Source organism: Hordeum vulgare, chromosome 2H, assembly GCF_904849725.1.
Source record: "Hordeum vulgare subsp. vulgare chromosome 2H, MorexV3_pseudomolecules_assembly, whole genome shotgun sequence".
In the NCBI taxonomy this organism is placed as follows: Eukaryota; Viridiplantae; Streptophyta; class Magnoliopsida; order Poales; family Poaceae; genus Hordeum; species Hordeum vulgare.
Window position 1 is genome coordinate 200,754,397 of NC_058519.1, and position 17,396 is coordinate 200,771,792.

Below are 17,396 nucleotides of genomic sequence, written 5' to 3' on the forward strand. Positions count from 1 at the left end.
GACGATACTTCGAAAATACGAGTATCGAAGGCGTATCTGAAGTATCGAAGTATCGGCCAAGTACTGAACGGCGATACACAAATTTCTGAAGTATCGGTGCTTCGTAATGTATAGGTTTGCCGGGTCCTGTTGCGGATGCTCTAACAGAGCTGGAGGAGAGACGACAAAGGTTGTAGCGACGTGCGGATGCACTTCGCAGCCATCATCCATGCTGCAAATAAATACAGTAACAGCCAACATCGAGAACATTTCTCATTTGTCAAGTATAAATCTATCCAGCACGATCTAAAACATGAACATGACTACATCAGCAATGATAGAAAACCCAAAATAACCAATAAGCTATACTGACATCTCGTATCTCTTCTTGAGAACAATGGCCTCGGGGAGTTGTCTTCTTCTCTGGTTGCTCCTCGTATTGCCATCGTTTCCCATTTCCTCGGCATCGTGCCGTGGTATCCGCCTCGAGCTAACGCACGCTGACACCCGCGGCGACTTCACGGGGATCGAGCGCATCCGTCGCGCTGCCGACCGGAGCCACCGCCGCGTCAACGGCCTCCTCGCCGCGGCCCCGCCATCCCCTGCAACGCTGCAGAGCGGCGGCGCTGATGAAACGGCGGCCGTTCACGCGAGCGCGGCAACGTACCTCGTCGACCTCGCCATCGGCACGCCGCCACTACCGATCACCGCCGTCCTCGACACGGGCAGCGACCTCATCTGGACACAGTGCAACGCGCCCTGCCGGAAGTGCTTCCCTCAGCCGACGCCGCTGTACGCGCCGGCCAGGTCGGCGACATACGCCAACGTGTCGTGCCGCTCATCGCCGTGCGAGGCGCTCCGGAACCCGAGGTACCATTGCTCGGCCCCCGATCCCGGCTGTGCGTACTACTTCTCCTATGGCGACGGCACTTCTACAGACGGCACCCTCGCCACCGAGACGCTGACGCTCGGCTCAGGCACCACCGTGCGCGGCATCGCATTTGGCTGCGGCACGGAGAACCTCGGCAGCACGGACAACTCGTCCGGCCTAGTCGGGATGGGAAGGGGGCCACTCTCGCTGGCGTCTCAGCTGGGCATCACTGTTGGCCGGAGATACTCACCAGAGCACCTCCCAGCCGTGCTCAGCGGAGATACTCACCGGAGCACCTCCCAGCCGTGCTCTCTCCCTCGCTCTGAAACTCTAACTGACAAAGGAACTCAAAGACAGGTTTTTGTGCTGCGATATTTCTGCTCCTTTTCTGCTTCCTATTCCTTTTATTCTATGAATTAAATCGTGGTGCCGCAAAGCTCGCAACAACCCCATCGTACCCGTGCCTTCCCACGGGCTGAGTCGTGCTGCTTGCCCAATCCCTATTCACACGGAGCACACATCGACATGCCCTCGTGCACTAACAAAAAAACCGAAAGCTTTGACCGAAGAAAACGCTAACTGAATCTACTGTGAACAAAAACTGAACATCTGAAACTACTGAAGGTCTCCTACTTATTCGCGCAGCTGAAGTATCCAACAGTCTCTCCCTCATTCAGGTGCGCTTCCTGACATCGAGGATGCCAATCTTCTTGCACATCTCCTGGAACCATATTCGTCCCAGTGCCTTGGTCAAGATATCAGCCTTCTGCACGCTCGAACGGACGAACTCGACCACCAGACTTCCCTTCTCAATGTGGTCTCGCATGAAATGATACCGAAGGTCGATGTGTTTGCTCCTGTCGTGCAGAACAGGATTCTTCCCAAGCGAGATGGCACACTTGTTGTCAATGTAAATTGTGAATACGTCTGTACCTTTTCCGTAGCTCTCCAAGCATGCGAGCCAGCCATATACCTTGGCAGGCCCCCGTTGATCCGGCGATGTACTCCGCCTCGCATGAGGAGAGAGCCATCACCCTTTGTTTCTGCAATTGCGAGCTGATTGGACTTCCACCGAGGAAGAAGATAGCTCCTGATGTACTCTTCCTATCGTCCAGATCACCGGCCATGTCGGAGTCGCTGAAGCCCATAAGCTCCATGTTGTCACCCCCGGTGATAGGTACAACCAAGGGTGAGCGTCCCGGAGATGTAGCGGATGATGTGCTTGACAGCGGCGAAGTGCTCCGACGTTGGTGCCTCCATGAACCGGCAGGTGAGCCCCACTGCATACGTGATGTCAGGACGTGTGTGGATCAGGTATCGAAGACTGCCAATGATGCTCCTGTAGAGCGTGGCATCGGCAAGAGGAGCTGAGCTCGCCTTGCTCAGCTTGTAGTTGGGCTCGAGCGGCAAGGGAGTTGGGTTGCGTCCCTTCATTTCGGCATTCTCCAATAGTTTCTCGGCATAGGCTGCTTGACTTATGGTGATGTCGAGCGAACTCTGGTGCACCTCGAGGCCGAGGTAGTACCTCAATATCCCCAAGTCATTCATCTCAAAGAGTCTCTTCATCTCCTGCTTGAATCGGTGCAGCTCTTGGGTGTTCCTTCCCGTGATGACGAGGTCATCGACATACACGCCGACGAGTAGTTGGGATGCTCCAATGCCGCGAGTGTACACGGCGTGCTCTGTCTTGCTCCGCGTGAACCCCAGCGACACAAGAGTGTTGTCCAGCTTGGAATTCCACGCACGAGGTTCTTGTTGAAGACCGTAGAGCGCTTTACGAAGCTTGTACACCTTTTCTTCCTCGCCCCGCCGTGAGAAGCCGGGCGGTTGTGATGCATACCCCTTCGCCGCCAGTCTGGCTTTGTGCTTGACGATGGCGCTGGCAGCGTCCTTCTTCAGTTTAAACACCCATTTCAGACCAATGGGTTTCTGTCCTGGTGGAAGATCCACCAGTGTCCATGTGTCATTGTCGCAGGTCGCCTGGAGTTCATCCATCATGGCGCGCCGCCACTTCTCATGTGGTGCTGCTTCAGCGAAGTTGCTGGGCTCCTCGCTGGCCATGAGGTGCAGTACCTCTTCCGGGACGTCCTCATCAGGTTGCAATGGCGCCCCCTCGCACGTGCCGAGGAGCTCGTCCATCATGCGGTATCGATGCGGGGCATCGTGATCGTCGTCGTGGTCGAAGTTGCCAGAGCGCTGCGTCGGTGGTGACACAAACACCGGGTTGCCGTTGGGACTTGGAGGAGTCCCACTAGCGTCGCCCGCCTTGCCGGCAGGTGAGGGGGTCCTCGGACTCCCAACTGTTGTGCTCGCCGTGGCCGCGACGGTAGAGCCTAAGGGCGGTGCCTGCTGGCGCGGTGCGCCATCCGCGCTCGCCTCTCTGGCCATCGGACTTTCTGCTGAATCAACAGCTTCCTCGACCATCCTGGGCACTGAATATTGAACCAGGAACAGGCCTGCTAATGCATCGGCGCCTTCCTTGCTCCAGTCCCAACTTGCCTCCTCATCAAAGACGATGTCACGGCTCACGTGGACACGCTTCGTCGCCGGATCGTAGACCCGATACGCCTTGCTCCCCTGTTCATAACCAACAAAGACCATGAGAGTGCTCCAGTCCTCCAGTTTCTTCACATGAGGTCGTGCTATTTTGACATGAGCAATGCATCGAAACACTCGAAGGAAATGCACATCTGGCTTCCTACCAGACCAAACCTCGAATGGAGTTTTGTCGTCGACGCTGCAGGTGAAGTTGTGGTTGAGCATGAACACTGCCATGGTCACCGCCTCCCCCCAGAAGAACGATGGCATGTTCTTGGCCTTCATCATGCTCCTCGCCATTGCCACCATTGTCTGGTTGCGGCGTTCCACAACACCGTTCTGTTGTAGTGTGTATGGAGCCGTCAGGTGGTGCTGGACGCCGTGGTCGGCGAAGTGCGCGGCAAGGGTATTCGACGCGAACTCACCCCCGCGGTCAGTCGTAGCTTGCATAGTTTGCGGCCCGCCTCTATCTCAGCGCCTGCTTCAGGGTTGCCGCTGCTTCGTCCTTCGAGCTGAGGAGGACCAGCCACATGTAGCGCTTGCAGTCGTCGACCAGCAAGAGGAAGTGTCGCCGGCCGCTCGGTGTCGTCGGTGTCATGGGGCCGCACAGGTCGCCGTGTACCAATTTGAGTTGCTCCTCCACCCAGAACTTGGCCTTCTGTGGGAACGGGTATTGGGGAACGTCGCATGGGAAACAAAAATTTTCCTACGCGCACGAAGACCTATCATGGTGATGACCATCTACGAGAGGGGATGAGTGATCTACGTACCCTTTTAGATCGTACAGCAGAAGCGTTAGTGAACGCGGTTGATGTAGTGGAACGTCCTCACGTCCCTCGATCCGCCCCGCGAACAATCCCGCGATCAGTCCCGCGATCTAGTACCGAACGGACGGCCCCTCCGCGTTCAGCACACGTACAGCTCGACGATGATCTCGGCCTTCTTGATCCAGCAAGAGAGACGGAGAGGTAGAATAGTTCTCCGGCAGCGTGACGGCGCTCCGGAGGTTGGTGATGATCTTGTCTCAGCAGGGCTCCCCCCGAGCTCCGGAGAAACGCGATCTAGAGGAAAAACCGTGGAGGTATGTGGTCGAGCTGCCGTGGAAAAGTCGTCTCAAATCAGCCCTAAAACCTCCGTATATATAGGTGGGAGGGAGGGGACCTTGCCTTGGGGCTCAAGGAGCCCCAAGGGGGTCGGCCGAGCCAAGGGGGGAAGGCTCCCCCCCCCCCCCAAACCGAGTTGGACTTGGTTTGGTGGGTGGGAGTCCTTCCTTCCCTTCCAACCTCCTCTTTTTTTTTCTCTTTGATTTTCTTTCCTAGGCGCATAGGGCCCTTTTGGGCTGTCCCACCAGCCCACTAAGGGCTGGTGCGCCACCCTCAAGGCCTATGGGCTTCCCCGGGGTGGGTTGCCCCCCCCCCCCCCCCCGGTGAACTCCCGGAACCCATTCGTCATTCCCGGTACATTCCCGGTAACTCCGAAGACCTTCCGGTAATCAAATGAGGTCATCCTATATATCAATCTTCGTTTACGGACCATTCCGGAAACCCTCGTGACACCCGTGATCTCATCCGGGACTCCGAACAACATCGGTAACCAACCATATAACTCAAATACGCATAAAACAACGTCGAACCATAAGTGTGCAGACCCTGCGGGTTCAAGAACTATGTAGACATGACCCGAGAGACTCCTCGGTCAATATCCAATAGCGGGACCTGGATGCCCATATTGGATCCTACATATTCCACGAAAATCTTATCGTTTGAACCTCAGTGCCAAGGATTCATATAATCCCGTGTGTCATTCCCTTTGTCCTTCGGTATGTTACTTGCCCGAGATTCGATCGTTAGTATGCGCATACCTATTTCAATCTCGTTTACCGGCAAGTCTCTTTACTCGTTCCGTAATACAAGATCCCGTAACTTACACTAAGCTACATTGCTTGCAAGGCTTGTGTGTGATGTTGTATTACCGAGTGGGCCCCGAGATACCTCTCCGTCACACAGAGTGACAAATCCCAGTCTTGATCCATACTAACTCAACTAACACCTTCGGAGATACCTGTAGAGCATCTTTATAATCACCCAGTTACGTTGTGACGTTTGATACACACAAAGAATTCCTCCGGTGTCAGTGAGTTATATGATCTCATGGTCATAGGAATAAATACTTGACACGCAGAAAACAGTAGCAACAAAATGACACGATCAACATGCTAGGTCTATTAGTTTGGGTCTAGTCCATCACGTGATTCTCCTAATGACGTGATCCAGTTATCAAGCAACAACACCTTGTTCATAATCAGAAGACACCGACTATCTTTGATCAACTGGCTAGCCAACTAGAGGCTTGCTAGGGACGGTGTTTTGTCTATGTATCCACACATGTAAATGAGTCTTCATTCAATACAATTATAACATGGATAATAAACGGTTATCTTGATACAGGAATTATAATAATAACTATATTTATTATTGCCTCTAGGGCATAATTCCAACAGTCTCCCACTTGCACTAGAGTCAATAATCTAGCCCTCACATCATCATGTGAATTACATTGTAATAAATCTAACACCCATACAGTTCTGGTGTTGATCATGCTTTGGCCGTGGAAGAGGTTTAGTCAGCGGGTCTGCTACATTCAGATCCGTGTGCACTTTGCATATATTTACGTCCTCTCCCTCGACGTAGTCGCGGATGAGGTTGAAGCGTCGTTTGATGTGTCTGGTCTTCTTGTGAAACCGTGGTTCCTTTGCTAAGGCAATGGCACCCGTGTTGTCACAGAACAAGGTTATTGGATTCAGTGCACTTGGCACCTCTCCAAGATCCGTCATGAACTGCTTCATCCAGACACCTTCCTTAGCCGCCTTCGAGGCAGCCATGTACTCCGCTTCAATGGTAGAATCTGCTACGACGCTTTGCTTGGAACTGCACCAGCTTACCGCACCCCCATTAAGAATAAATATGTATCCGGTTTGCGACTTAGAGTCGTCCGGATCTGTGTCAAAGCTTGCATCGACGTAACCTTTTACGGTGAGCTCTTCGTCACCTCCATACACGAGAAACATCTCCTTAGTCCTTTTCAGGTACTTCAGGATATTCTTGACCGCTATCCAGTGATCCACTCCTGGATTACTCTGGAACCTACCTGCCATACTTATGGCCAGGCTAACATCCGGTCTAGTGCACAACATTGCATACATGATAGAACCTATGGCTGAAGCATAGGGGACGGAGCGCATATGCTCTCTATCTTCATCAGTCGCTGGGCACTGAGTCTTACTCAATCTCGTACCTTGTAAAACTGGCAAGAACCCTTTCTTGGACTGTTCCATTTTGAACCTCTTCAAAACTTTATCAAGGTATGTGCTTTGTGAAAGTCCTATCAGGTGTTTTGATCTATCCCTATAGATCTTAATGCCTAGAATGTAAGCAGCTTCTCCTAGGTCCTTCATAGAGAAACTTTTATTCAAGTAATCCTTTATGCTCTCCAAAAACTCTACGTTGTTTCCAATCAGCAATATGTCATCCACATATAATAATAGAAACGCCACAGAGCTCCCACTCACTTTCTTGTAAATACAAGATTCTCCAACCACTTGTATAAACCCAAATGCTTTGATCACCTCATCAAAGCGCTTGTTCCAACTCCGAGATGCTTGCACCAGTCCATAAATGGATCGCTAGAGTTTGCACACCTTGTTAGCATTCTTAGGATCGACAAAACCTTCGGGTTGCATCATATACAATTCTTCCTCAAGGAAACCGTTAAGGAACGCCGTTTTGACATCCATCTGCCAGATTTCATAATCGAAAAATGCAGCTATTGCTAACATGATTCTGACGGACTTAAGCATTGCTACGGGTGAGAATGTCTCATCGTAGTCAACTCCTTGAACTTGCGAAAAACCCTTTGCCACAAGTCGAGCTTTATAAACGGTCACATTGCCGTCAGCGTCCGTCTTCCTCTTAAGGATCCATTTGTTCTGAATAGCCTTGCGGCCCTCAGGCAGTACCTCCAAAGTCCACACTTCGTTCTCATACATGGATCCTATCTCGGACTTCATGGCTTCTAGCCATTTGTTGGAATCCGGGCCCACCATTGCTTCTTCATAATTTGCAGGTTCATTGTTGTCCAACAACATGATTGACAAGAGGGGATTACCGTACCACTCTGGAGCAGCACGTGGTCTCGTCGACCTGCGTGGTTCGACAGAAACTTGAACCGGAGTTTCATGATCATCATCATTAACTTCCTCCTCAACCGGTGTCGCAAGGACAGAGGTTTCCCCTTGTCCTGCGCCACCATCCAGAGGGATGAGAGGTTCGACAACCTCGTCAAGTTCTATCTTCCTCCCACTCAATTCTCTCGAGAGAAACTCCTTCTCGAGAAAAGCTCCGTTTTTAGCAACAAACAGTTTGCCCTCAGATTTGAGATAGAAGGTGTACTCAACTGTCTCTTTTGGGTAACCTATGAAGACGCACTTTTCCGCTTTGGGTTCCAGCTTTTCAGGTTGAAGCTTTTTGACATAAGCATCACATCCCCAAACTTTAAGAAACGACAACTTTGGCCTTTTGCCATACCACAATTCGTATGGTGTCGTCTCAACGGATTTTGATGGTGCCCTATTTAAAGTGAATGCAGCTGTTTCTAATGCATAACCCCAAAACGATAACGGCAAATCGGTAAGAGACATCATAGATCGCACCATCTCTAATAAAGTACGATTACGACGTTCGGACACACCATTACGCTGTGGTGTTCCAGGCGGTGTTAACTGTGAAACAATTCCACATTGTCTTAAGTGAGCACCAAACTCGAAACTCAGATATTCACCCCCACGATCAGACCATAGGAATTTGATCTTCTTGTTACGATGATTTTCAACTTCACTCTGAAATTGCTTGAACTTTTCAAATGTTTCAGACTTGTGTTTCATCAAGTAGACATAACCATATCTACTCAAATCGTCAGTGAAGGTGAGAAAATAACGATATCCGCCGCGTGCCTCCACGCTCATCGGACCACACACATCGGTATGTATGATTTCCAACAAGTCACTTGCACGCTCCATTGTTCCGGAGAACGGAGTCTTAGTCATCTTGCCCATGAGGCATGGTTCGCACGTGTCAAGTGAATCAAAGTCAAGTGACTCCAATAGTCCATCAGCATGGAGTTTCTTCATGCGCTTTATACCAATATGACCTAAGCGGCAGTGCCACAAAAAAATGGCGCTATCATTGTTAACTCTAACTCTTTTGGTCTCAATGTTATGTATGTGTGTATTACTATCAAGATTCAATATGAACAATCCTCTCACATTGGGTGCATGACCATAAAAGATGTTACTCATAGAAATAGAACAACCATTATTCTCTGACTTAAAAGAGTAACCGTCTCGCAATAAACAAGATCCAGATATAATGTTCATGCTCAACGCAGGTACTAAATAACAATGCTTTAAGTTCATCACTAATCCTGATGGTAACTGAAGTGATACTGTGCCGACGGCGATTGCATCAACCTTGGAACCATTTCCAACGTGCATCGTCACTTCATCTTTCGCCAGCCTTCGTCTATTCCGCAGTTCCTGTTTCGAGTTGCAAATATGAGCAACAGAACCGGTATCGAATACCCAGGCACTACTACGAGAGCCGGTTAAGTACACATCAATAACTTGTATATCAAATATACCTGATTTTTCTTTGGCCGCCTTCTTATCTGCCAGATACTTGGGGCAATTGCGCTTCCAGTGACCCATACCCTTGCAATAGTAACACTCCGTTTCAGGCTTAGGTCCAGCTTTGGGTTTCTTCGTCGGATTGGCAACAGGCTTGCCGCTCTTCTTTGAATTACCCTTCTTTCCTTTGCCGTTTCTCTTGAAACTAGTGGTCTTATTCACCATCAACACTTGATGCTCTTTACGGAGTTTAGACTCTGCGACTTTCAGCATCGCAAACAACTCGACGGGAGACTTGTTCATCCCTTGCATGTTGTAGTTCAACACAAAGCCTTTATAGCTTGGCGGCAGTGATTGAAGGATTCTGTCAGTGATAGCCTCTTGCGGGAGTTCAATCCCCAGCTCAGCTAGATGGTTTGAGTACCCAGACATTTTGAGCACATGTTCACTGACAGACGAGTTTTCCTCCATCTTGCAAGCATAGAATTTATCGGAGGTCTCATACCTCTCGATCCGGGCGTTCTTCTGAAAGATAAACTTCAACTCCTGGAACATCTCAAATGCTCCATGACGCTCAAAGCGACGTTGAAGTCCCGGTTCTAAGCCATACAAGACTGCACATTGAACTACTGAGTAGTCCTCCTTACGTGCTAACCAAGCGTTCTTAACATCCTGATCAGCCGTAGCGGGTGGTTCATTTCCTAGCGTAGCATTAAGGACATAATCCTTCTTCCGAGCTTGTAAGATTAGATTAAGATTACGAGCCCAGTCTACAAAGTTGCTTCCATCATCTTTCAACTTAGCTTTCTCTAGGAACGTATTAAAATTCAGGGTGACTGTCGCGTGAGCCATGATCTACAACACAAATATATTCAAAGTGGACTTAGAATATGTTCAAGATAATTAGAGTTTAACTTTAATCAAAGTTATACGCTAAACTCCCACTCAAAAAGTACATCCCTCTTAGTCATTTGAGTGGTTCATGATCCACTTACACTAGCTCAAGTCCGATCATCACGTGAGTTGAGTATAGTTTCAGTGGTAAGCATCCCTATGCTAATCATATCATCTATATGATTCATGATCGACCTTTCGGTCTCATTTGTTCCGAGGCCATGTCTGCACATGCTAGGCTCGTCAAGCTTAACCCGAGTGTTCCGCGTGCGCAACTGTTTTGCACCCGTTGTATGTGAACGTTGAGTCTATCACACCCGATCATCACGTGGTGTCTCGAAACGACGAACTGTAGCAACGGTGCACAGTCGGGGAGAACACAATTTTGTCTTGAAATTTTAGTGAGAGATCACCTCATAATGCTACCGTCGTTCTAAGCTAAATAAGGTGCATAAAAGGATTAACATCACATGCAATTCATAAGTGACATGATATGGCCATCATCACGTGCTTCTTGATCTCCATCACCAAAGCACCGGCACGATCTCCTTGTCACCGGCGCCACGCCATGATCTCCATCAACGTGTTTCCATCGAGGTTGTCGTGCTACTCATGCTATTACTACTAAAGCTACATCCTAGCAAAATAGTAAACGCATCTGCAAGCACAAACATTAGTGTAAAGACAACCCTATGGCTCCTGCCGGTTGCCGTACCATCGACGTGCAAGTCGATATTATCTATTACAACATGATCATCTCATACATCCAATATATCACATCACATCGTTGGCCATATCACATCACAAGCATACCCTGCAAAAACAAGTTAGACGTCCTCAAATTTTGTTGTTGCATGTTTTACGTGGTGACCACGGGTATCTAGTAGGATCGCATCTTACTTACGCAAACACAACAACGGAGATATATGAGTTGCTATTTAACCTCATCCAAGGACCTCCTCGGTCAAATCCGATTCAACTAAAGTTGGAGAAACTAACACTTGCCACTCATCTTTGAGCAACGGGGTTACTCGTAGCGATGAAACCAGTCTCTCGTAAGCGTACGAGTAATGTCGGTCCAAGCCGCTTCAATCCAACAATACCGCGGAATCAAGAAAAGACTAAGGAGGGCTGCAAAACACACATCACCGCCCACAAAAACTTTTGTGTTCTACTCGAGAAGACATCTACGCATGAACCTAGCTCTGATACCACTGTTGGGGAACGTCGCATGGGAAACAAAAATTTTCCTACGCGCACGAAGACCTATCATGGTGATGACCATCTACGAGAGGGGATGAGTGATCTACGTACCCTTGTAGATCATACAGCAGAAGCGTTAGTGAACGCGGTTGATGTAGTGGAACGTCCTCACGTCCCTCGATCCGCCCCATGAACAATCCCACGATCAGTCCCACGATCTAGTACCGAACAGACGGCACCTCCGCGTTCAGCACACATACAGCTCGACGATGATCTCAGCCTTCTTGATCGAGAAAGAGAGACGGAGAGGTAGAAGAGTTCTCCGGCAGCGTGACGGCGCTCCGGAGGTTGGTGATGACCTTGTCTCAGCAGGGCTCCGCCCGAGCTCCGCAGAAACGCGATCTAGAGGAAAAACCGTGGAGGTATGTGGTCGGGCTGCCGTGGAAAAGTCGTCTCAAATCAGCCCTAAAACCTCCGTATATACAGGTGGGAGGGAGGGGACCTTGCCTTAGGGCTCAAGGAGCCCCAAGGGGGTCGGCCGAGCCAAGGGGGGAAGGCTCCCCCCCCCCAAACCGAGTTGGACTTGGTTTGGTGGGTGGGAGTCCTTCCTTCCCTTCCCACCTCCTCTTTTTTTTTCTTTTCTCTTTGATTTTCTTTCCTAGGCGCATAGGGCCCTTTTGGGCTGTCCCACAACCCCACTAAGTGCTGGTGCGCCACCCTCAAGGCCTATGGGCTTTCCCGGGGTGGGTTGCCCCCCCCCCCCCGGTGAACTCCCGGAACCCATTCGTCATTCCCGGTACATTCCCGGTAACTCCGAAAACCTTCCGGTAATCAAATGAGGTCATCCTATATATCGATCTTCGTTTCCGGACCATTCCGGAAACCCTCGTGACGTCCGTGATCTCATCCGGGACTCCGAACAACATTCGGTAACCAACCATATAACTCAAATACGCATCAAACAACGTCGAACCTTAAGTGTGCAGACCCTGCGGGTTCGAGAACTATGTAGACATGACCCGAGGGACTCCTCGGTCAATATCCAATAGCGGGACTTGGATGCCCATATTGGATACTACATATTCTATGAAGATCTTATCGTTTGAACCTCAGAGCCAAGGATTCATATAATCCCGTATGTCATTCCCTTTGTCCTTCGGTATGTTACTTGCCCGAGATTCGATCGTTAGTATCCGCATACCTATTTCAATCTCGTTTACCGGCAAGTCTCTTTACTCGTTCAGTAATACAAGATCCCGTAACTTACACTAAGCTACATTGCTTGCAAGGCTTGTGTGTGATGTTGTATTACCGAGTGGGCCCCGAGATACCTCTCCGTCACACGGAGTGACCAATCCCAGTCTTGATCCATACTAACTCAACTAACACCTTCGGAGATACCTGTAGAGCATCTTTATAGTCACCCAGTTACGTTGCGACGTTTGATACACACAAAGCATTCCTCCGGTGTCAGTGAGTTATATGATCTCATGGTCATAGGAATAAATACTTGACACGCAGAAAACAGTAGCAACAAAATGACACGATGAACATGCTACGTCTATTAGTTTGGGTCTAGTCCATCACGTGATTCTCCTAATGACGTGATCCAGTTATCAAGCAACAACACCTTGTTCATAATCAGAAGACACCGACTATCTTTGATCAACTGGCTAGCCAACTAGAGGCTTGCTAGGGACGGTGTTTTGTCTATGTATCCACACATGTAAATGAGTCTTCATTCAATACAATTATAGCATGGATAATAAACGATTATCTTGATACAGGAATTATAATAATAACTATATTTATTATTGCCTCTAGGGCATAATTCCAACAGCACATGCTAGGCTCGTCAACCTTAACCCGAGTGTTCCGCGTGCGCAACTGTTTTGCACCCGTTGTATGTGAACGTTGAATCTATCACACCCGATCATCACGTGGTGTCTCGAAACGACGAACTGTAGCAACGGTGCACAGTCGGGGAGAACACAATTTCGTCTTGAAATTTTAGTGAGAGATCACCTCATAATGCTACCGTCGTTCTAAGAAAAATAAGGTGCATAAAAGGATTAACATCACATGCAATTCATAAGTGACATGATATGGCCATTATCATGTGCTTCTTGATCTCCATCACCAAAGCACCGGCACGATCTTCTTGTCACCGGCGCCACGCCATGATCTCCATCAACGTGTTGCCATCGAGGTTGTCGTGCTACTCATGCTATTACTACTAAAGCTACATCCTAGCAAAATAGTAAACGCATCTGCAAGCACAAACATTAGTATAAAGACAACCCTATGGCTCCTGCCGGTTGCCGTACCATCGACGTGCAAGTCGATATTATCTATTACAACATGATCATCTCATACATCCAATATATCACATCACATCGTTGGCCATATCACGTCACAAGCATACCCTGCAAAAACAAGTTAGGCGTCCTCTAATTTTGTTGTTGCATGTTTTACGTGGTGACCACGGGTATCTAGTAGGATCGCATCTTACTTACGCAAACACCACAACGGAGATATATGAGTTGCTATTTAACCTCATCCAAGGACCTCCTCGGTCAAATCCGATTCAACTAAAGTTGGAGAAACTGACACTTGTCAGTCATCTTTGAGCAAAGGGGTTACTCGTAGCGATGAAACCAGTCTCTCGTAAGCGTACGAGTAATGTCGGTCCAAGCCACTTCAATCCAACAATACCGCAGAATCAAGAAAAAGACTAAGGAGGGCAGCAAAATGCACATCACCGCCCACAAAAACTTTTGTGTTCTACTCGAGAAGACATCTACGCATGAACCTAGCTCATGATGCCACTGATGGGGAACGTCGCATGGGAAACAAAAATTTTCCTACGCGCACGAAGACCTATCATGGTGATGACCATCTACGAGAGGGGATGAGTGATCTACGTACCCTTGTAGATCGTACAGCAGAAGTGTTAGTGAACGCGGTTGATGTAGTGGAACGTCCTCACGTCCCTCGATCCGCCCCGCGAACAATCCCGCGATCAGTCCCACGATCTAGTACCGAACGGACGGCACCTCCACGTTCAGCACACATACAGCTCGACGATGATCTCGGCCTTCTTGATCCAGCAAGAGAGACGGAGAGGTAGAAGAGTTCTCCGGCAGCGTGACGGCGCTCCGGAGGTTGGTGATGACCTTGTCTCAGCAGGGCTCCGCCCGAGCTCCGCAGAAACGCGACCTAGAGGAAAAACCGTGGAGGTATGTGGTCGGGCTGCCGTGGAAAAGTCGTCTCAAATCAGCCCTAAAACCTCCGTATATATAGGTGGGAGGGAGGGGACCTTGCCTTGGGGCTCTCAAGGAGCCCCAAGGGGGTCGGTCGAGCCAAGGGGGGAAGGCTCCCCCCCCCCAAACCGAGTTGGACTTGGTTTGGTGGGTGGGAGTCCTTCCTTCCCTTCCCACCTCCTCTTTTTTTTCTTTTCTCTTTGATTTTCTTTCCTAGGCGCATAGGGCCCTTTTGGGCTGTCCCACCAGCCCACTAAGGGCTGGTGTGCCACCCTCAAGGCCTATGGGCTTCCCCGGGGTGGGTTGCCCCCCCCCCCTGGTGAACTCCCAGAACTCATTCGTCATTCCCGGTACATTCCCGGTAACTCCGGTATATTTATTATTGCCTCTAGGGCATAATTCCAACAACGGGGTGCGGCGTTGTTTGCCGGCAAGGCACACCACACAGAGCTCGCTCGTGTGCTTGAGGAGTGGTAGTCCGCGCACGAGTCTGCCCCGCGCCATCCGCTGGATTGCCTCAAAGTGCAAATGACCAAGGCGCCCATCCATTTCCAGGCCTCACCGTCGTGGCATAGTGACAGACATGCGCGAGGGACAAGGTTCATATCCAGCTTGTATAGACGGTTTGATGCGCAGTGCATCTTGACGAGCAGCTCTGACGTGGATCGAAGATGACCATGCTACCGTCGCAAAGTCGTATGTCGTAGCCGAGTTCATCCAGCTGGCCCAAGCTCACCACGCTACTCTTCAACTTTGGGATGAAGTAGACGTCGGTGAGGGCACGCTGCACGCCTCCGTCCACCTGGAACGCGATCGTCCCCCGCCCTTGTATCTTCACCACCGAGCCGTTGCCGAAACGCACTGTGTCGGTGATCCTGTCGTCGAGCTGGGCCAAGGCGTCACGGTCCCGTGTCATGTGATTCAAGGCGCCCGTGTCTAGGAACCAGGTGGTCGGCGCGTCAACGGCGCCGGGCACGATCTCCACTTGCTGCTCGTTGAGGAAGACAGGGAGTGAGGAGCTCGACTCCCCCGTGGCCAGAGCCCCTGGCGCGTACACGAGATCTTCCGTCGCGTCGGATTCCACCATCTCCATCAGGAGGGACGCCGGGTCCGCGTCCTCGTCATCCTGCGCGAGGTGAGTTTCCTCGCGCTTCTTCTTCCTGCAGTCTCGGGCCCAATGCCCCTTGTAGCCACAGTAGCGGCAAGTGTCCTTGTCGTCGTCGCTTTTGTCGACGTTGTCGGTGCCGCGTCCGCCTTGTGGACCGCTATGGCCTCCGCCGCGGCGCCCGCCGCCACCGCGCCCGCCACCTCGTGGGTGGTTTCCACGCCCGCGAGAGGATGATCCCCAACCCCTTGGGACAGGCGCTTCCGTGCGTCCCACTCCTCCTCTATGAAGAGCAAGTGGTCGCCGGATTGTTGCTCGGTGGCGTTGTCATTGATCCGATCATGCACGATGCGCAGTCGACCAGTGACCTCGTCCAACGACAGAGTGCTTACGTCGAGGAGGGTCTCGATTGCGATGGCGACCTGCGCATATTCCGGAGGAACAACACGCAGGAACTTGGCGACGACGCTGGACTCACCGGACGTTCCGAGCGTATTCCAAGCGTTCGAGCCAATACCTTCGGACGACATGGTCTCCTAACCTAGCTCTGATGCCTAGTATTGGCCGGAGATACTCATCGGAGCACCTCCAAGCGTGGTGAGCCGGAGATACTCACCGGAGCACCTCCGAGCCGTGCTCTCTCCCTCACTCTGAAACTCTAGCTAACAGAGGAACTCAGAGACAGGTTTTTGTGCGGCGATATTTCTCTTGCTTTTCTGCTTCCTATTACTTTTATTCTGTGAATCAAATAGTGGTGCCGCAAAGCTCGCAACAACCCCGTCATGCCTGCGCCATCCCACGGATTGAGTCATGCTGCTTGCCTAATCCCTATTCGCACGGAGCACACATCGACGTGCCCTCGTGCACTAACAGAAAAACCGAAAGCTTTGACTGAAGAAAACGCTGACTGAATTTACTCCGAACAAAAACTGAACTACTGAACATCTGAAACTACTGAAGGTCTCCTACTGATTCGCGCAGCTGAAGTATCCAACAATCACCAGGTTCTCCTACTGCTTCACGCCCTTCAGTGACAAGACGGCGAGCCCTCTCTTCCTTGGCCCGTCGGCGACCCTCTCGACCACCGCCCAGTCCACGCCGTTCGCGCCGAGCCCAGCCGGCGGGCGCAGGAGCTCGTATTACTACCTCACGCTGGAAGGGATCACCGTCGGCGAGACCCTGCTGCCGATCGACCCCGCCATCTTCCAGCTGTCGCCAATGGGCGGCGGCCGGTTCATCATCGATTCCGGCACAACATTCACCGCGTTGGAGGAGCGCGCGTTCGTGGTGCTGGCCCGCGCGGTCGCGGCACGCGTGGGGCTCCCGCTGGCGAGCGGCGTGCACCTTGGGCTCAGCCTCTGCTTCGCTGCACCGGAGGGGAAGACCGAGGCGGTGGACGTGTCGCGCCTGGTGTTCCACTTCGATGGCGCGGGCATGGCGCTTCCCAGGGAGAGCTACGTCGTGGAGGACCGGAACGTCGGGGTGGCCTGCCTCGTGATGGTGAGCATGCGGGGGATGTCGGTGCTCGGCAGCCTGCAGCAGCAGAGCATGCACTTTCTGTACGATCTTGATGGGGGCGTGCTGTCGTTCGAGCCAGCGGAATGTGGCGAGCTCTAGGATCTTTCCAGGGAAGGCCACTTGCTTTATTAAATGAAAAATAAAACAAAAATGCTACACTTATATAAAACTCCTACGTAATGTTACTTAACTTCCCGAAATAATCTCTCCACCCCTCCAGATTTCAAGTGGGTGAGGTATGTTCTCTAATTAACCCCAATTAAAAAATGACACCTCAGCAATTATGTTAGTTTACGTAGCTACCCTACGCAGATGTAGCATTGCTCAGAATAAAAATACATCAAC

The 17,396-nt window shown here is 50.8% G+C and overlaps 1 protein-coding gene across 1 annotated transcript; it reads left to right on the forward strand.

Moving 5' to 3' along the window:
* The first annotated feature begins 287 nt into the window (after positions 1-287).
* Positions 288-17,150, forward strand: LOC123429909 (aspartic proteinase nepenthesin-1-like). The gene is made up of 2 exons (XM_045113881.1): positions 288-1,081; positions 16,521-17,150. The coding sequence occupies exons 1-2, from the start codon at positions 377-379 to the stop codon at positions 17,148-17,150; spliced, it is 1,335 nt and encodes a 444-aa protein (XP_044969816.1). The 5' UTR covers positions 288-376.
* The last annotated feature ends 246 nt before the right edge of the window (positions 17,151-17,396 follow it).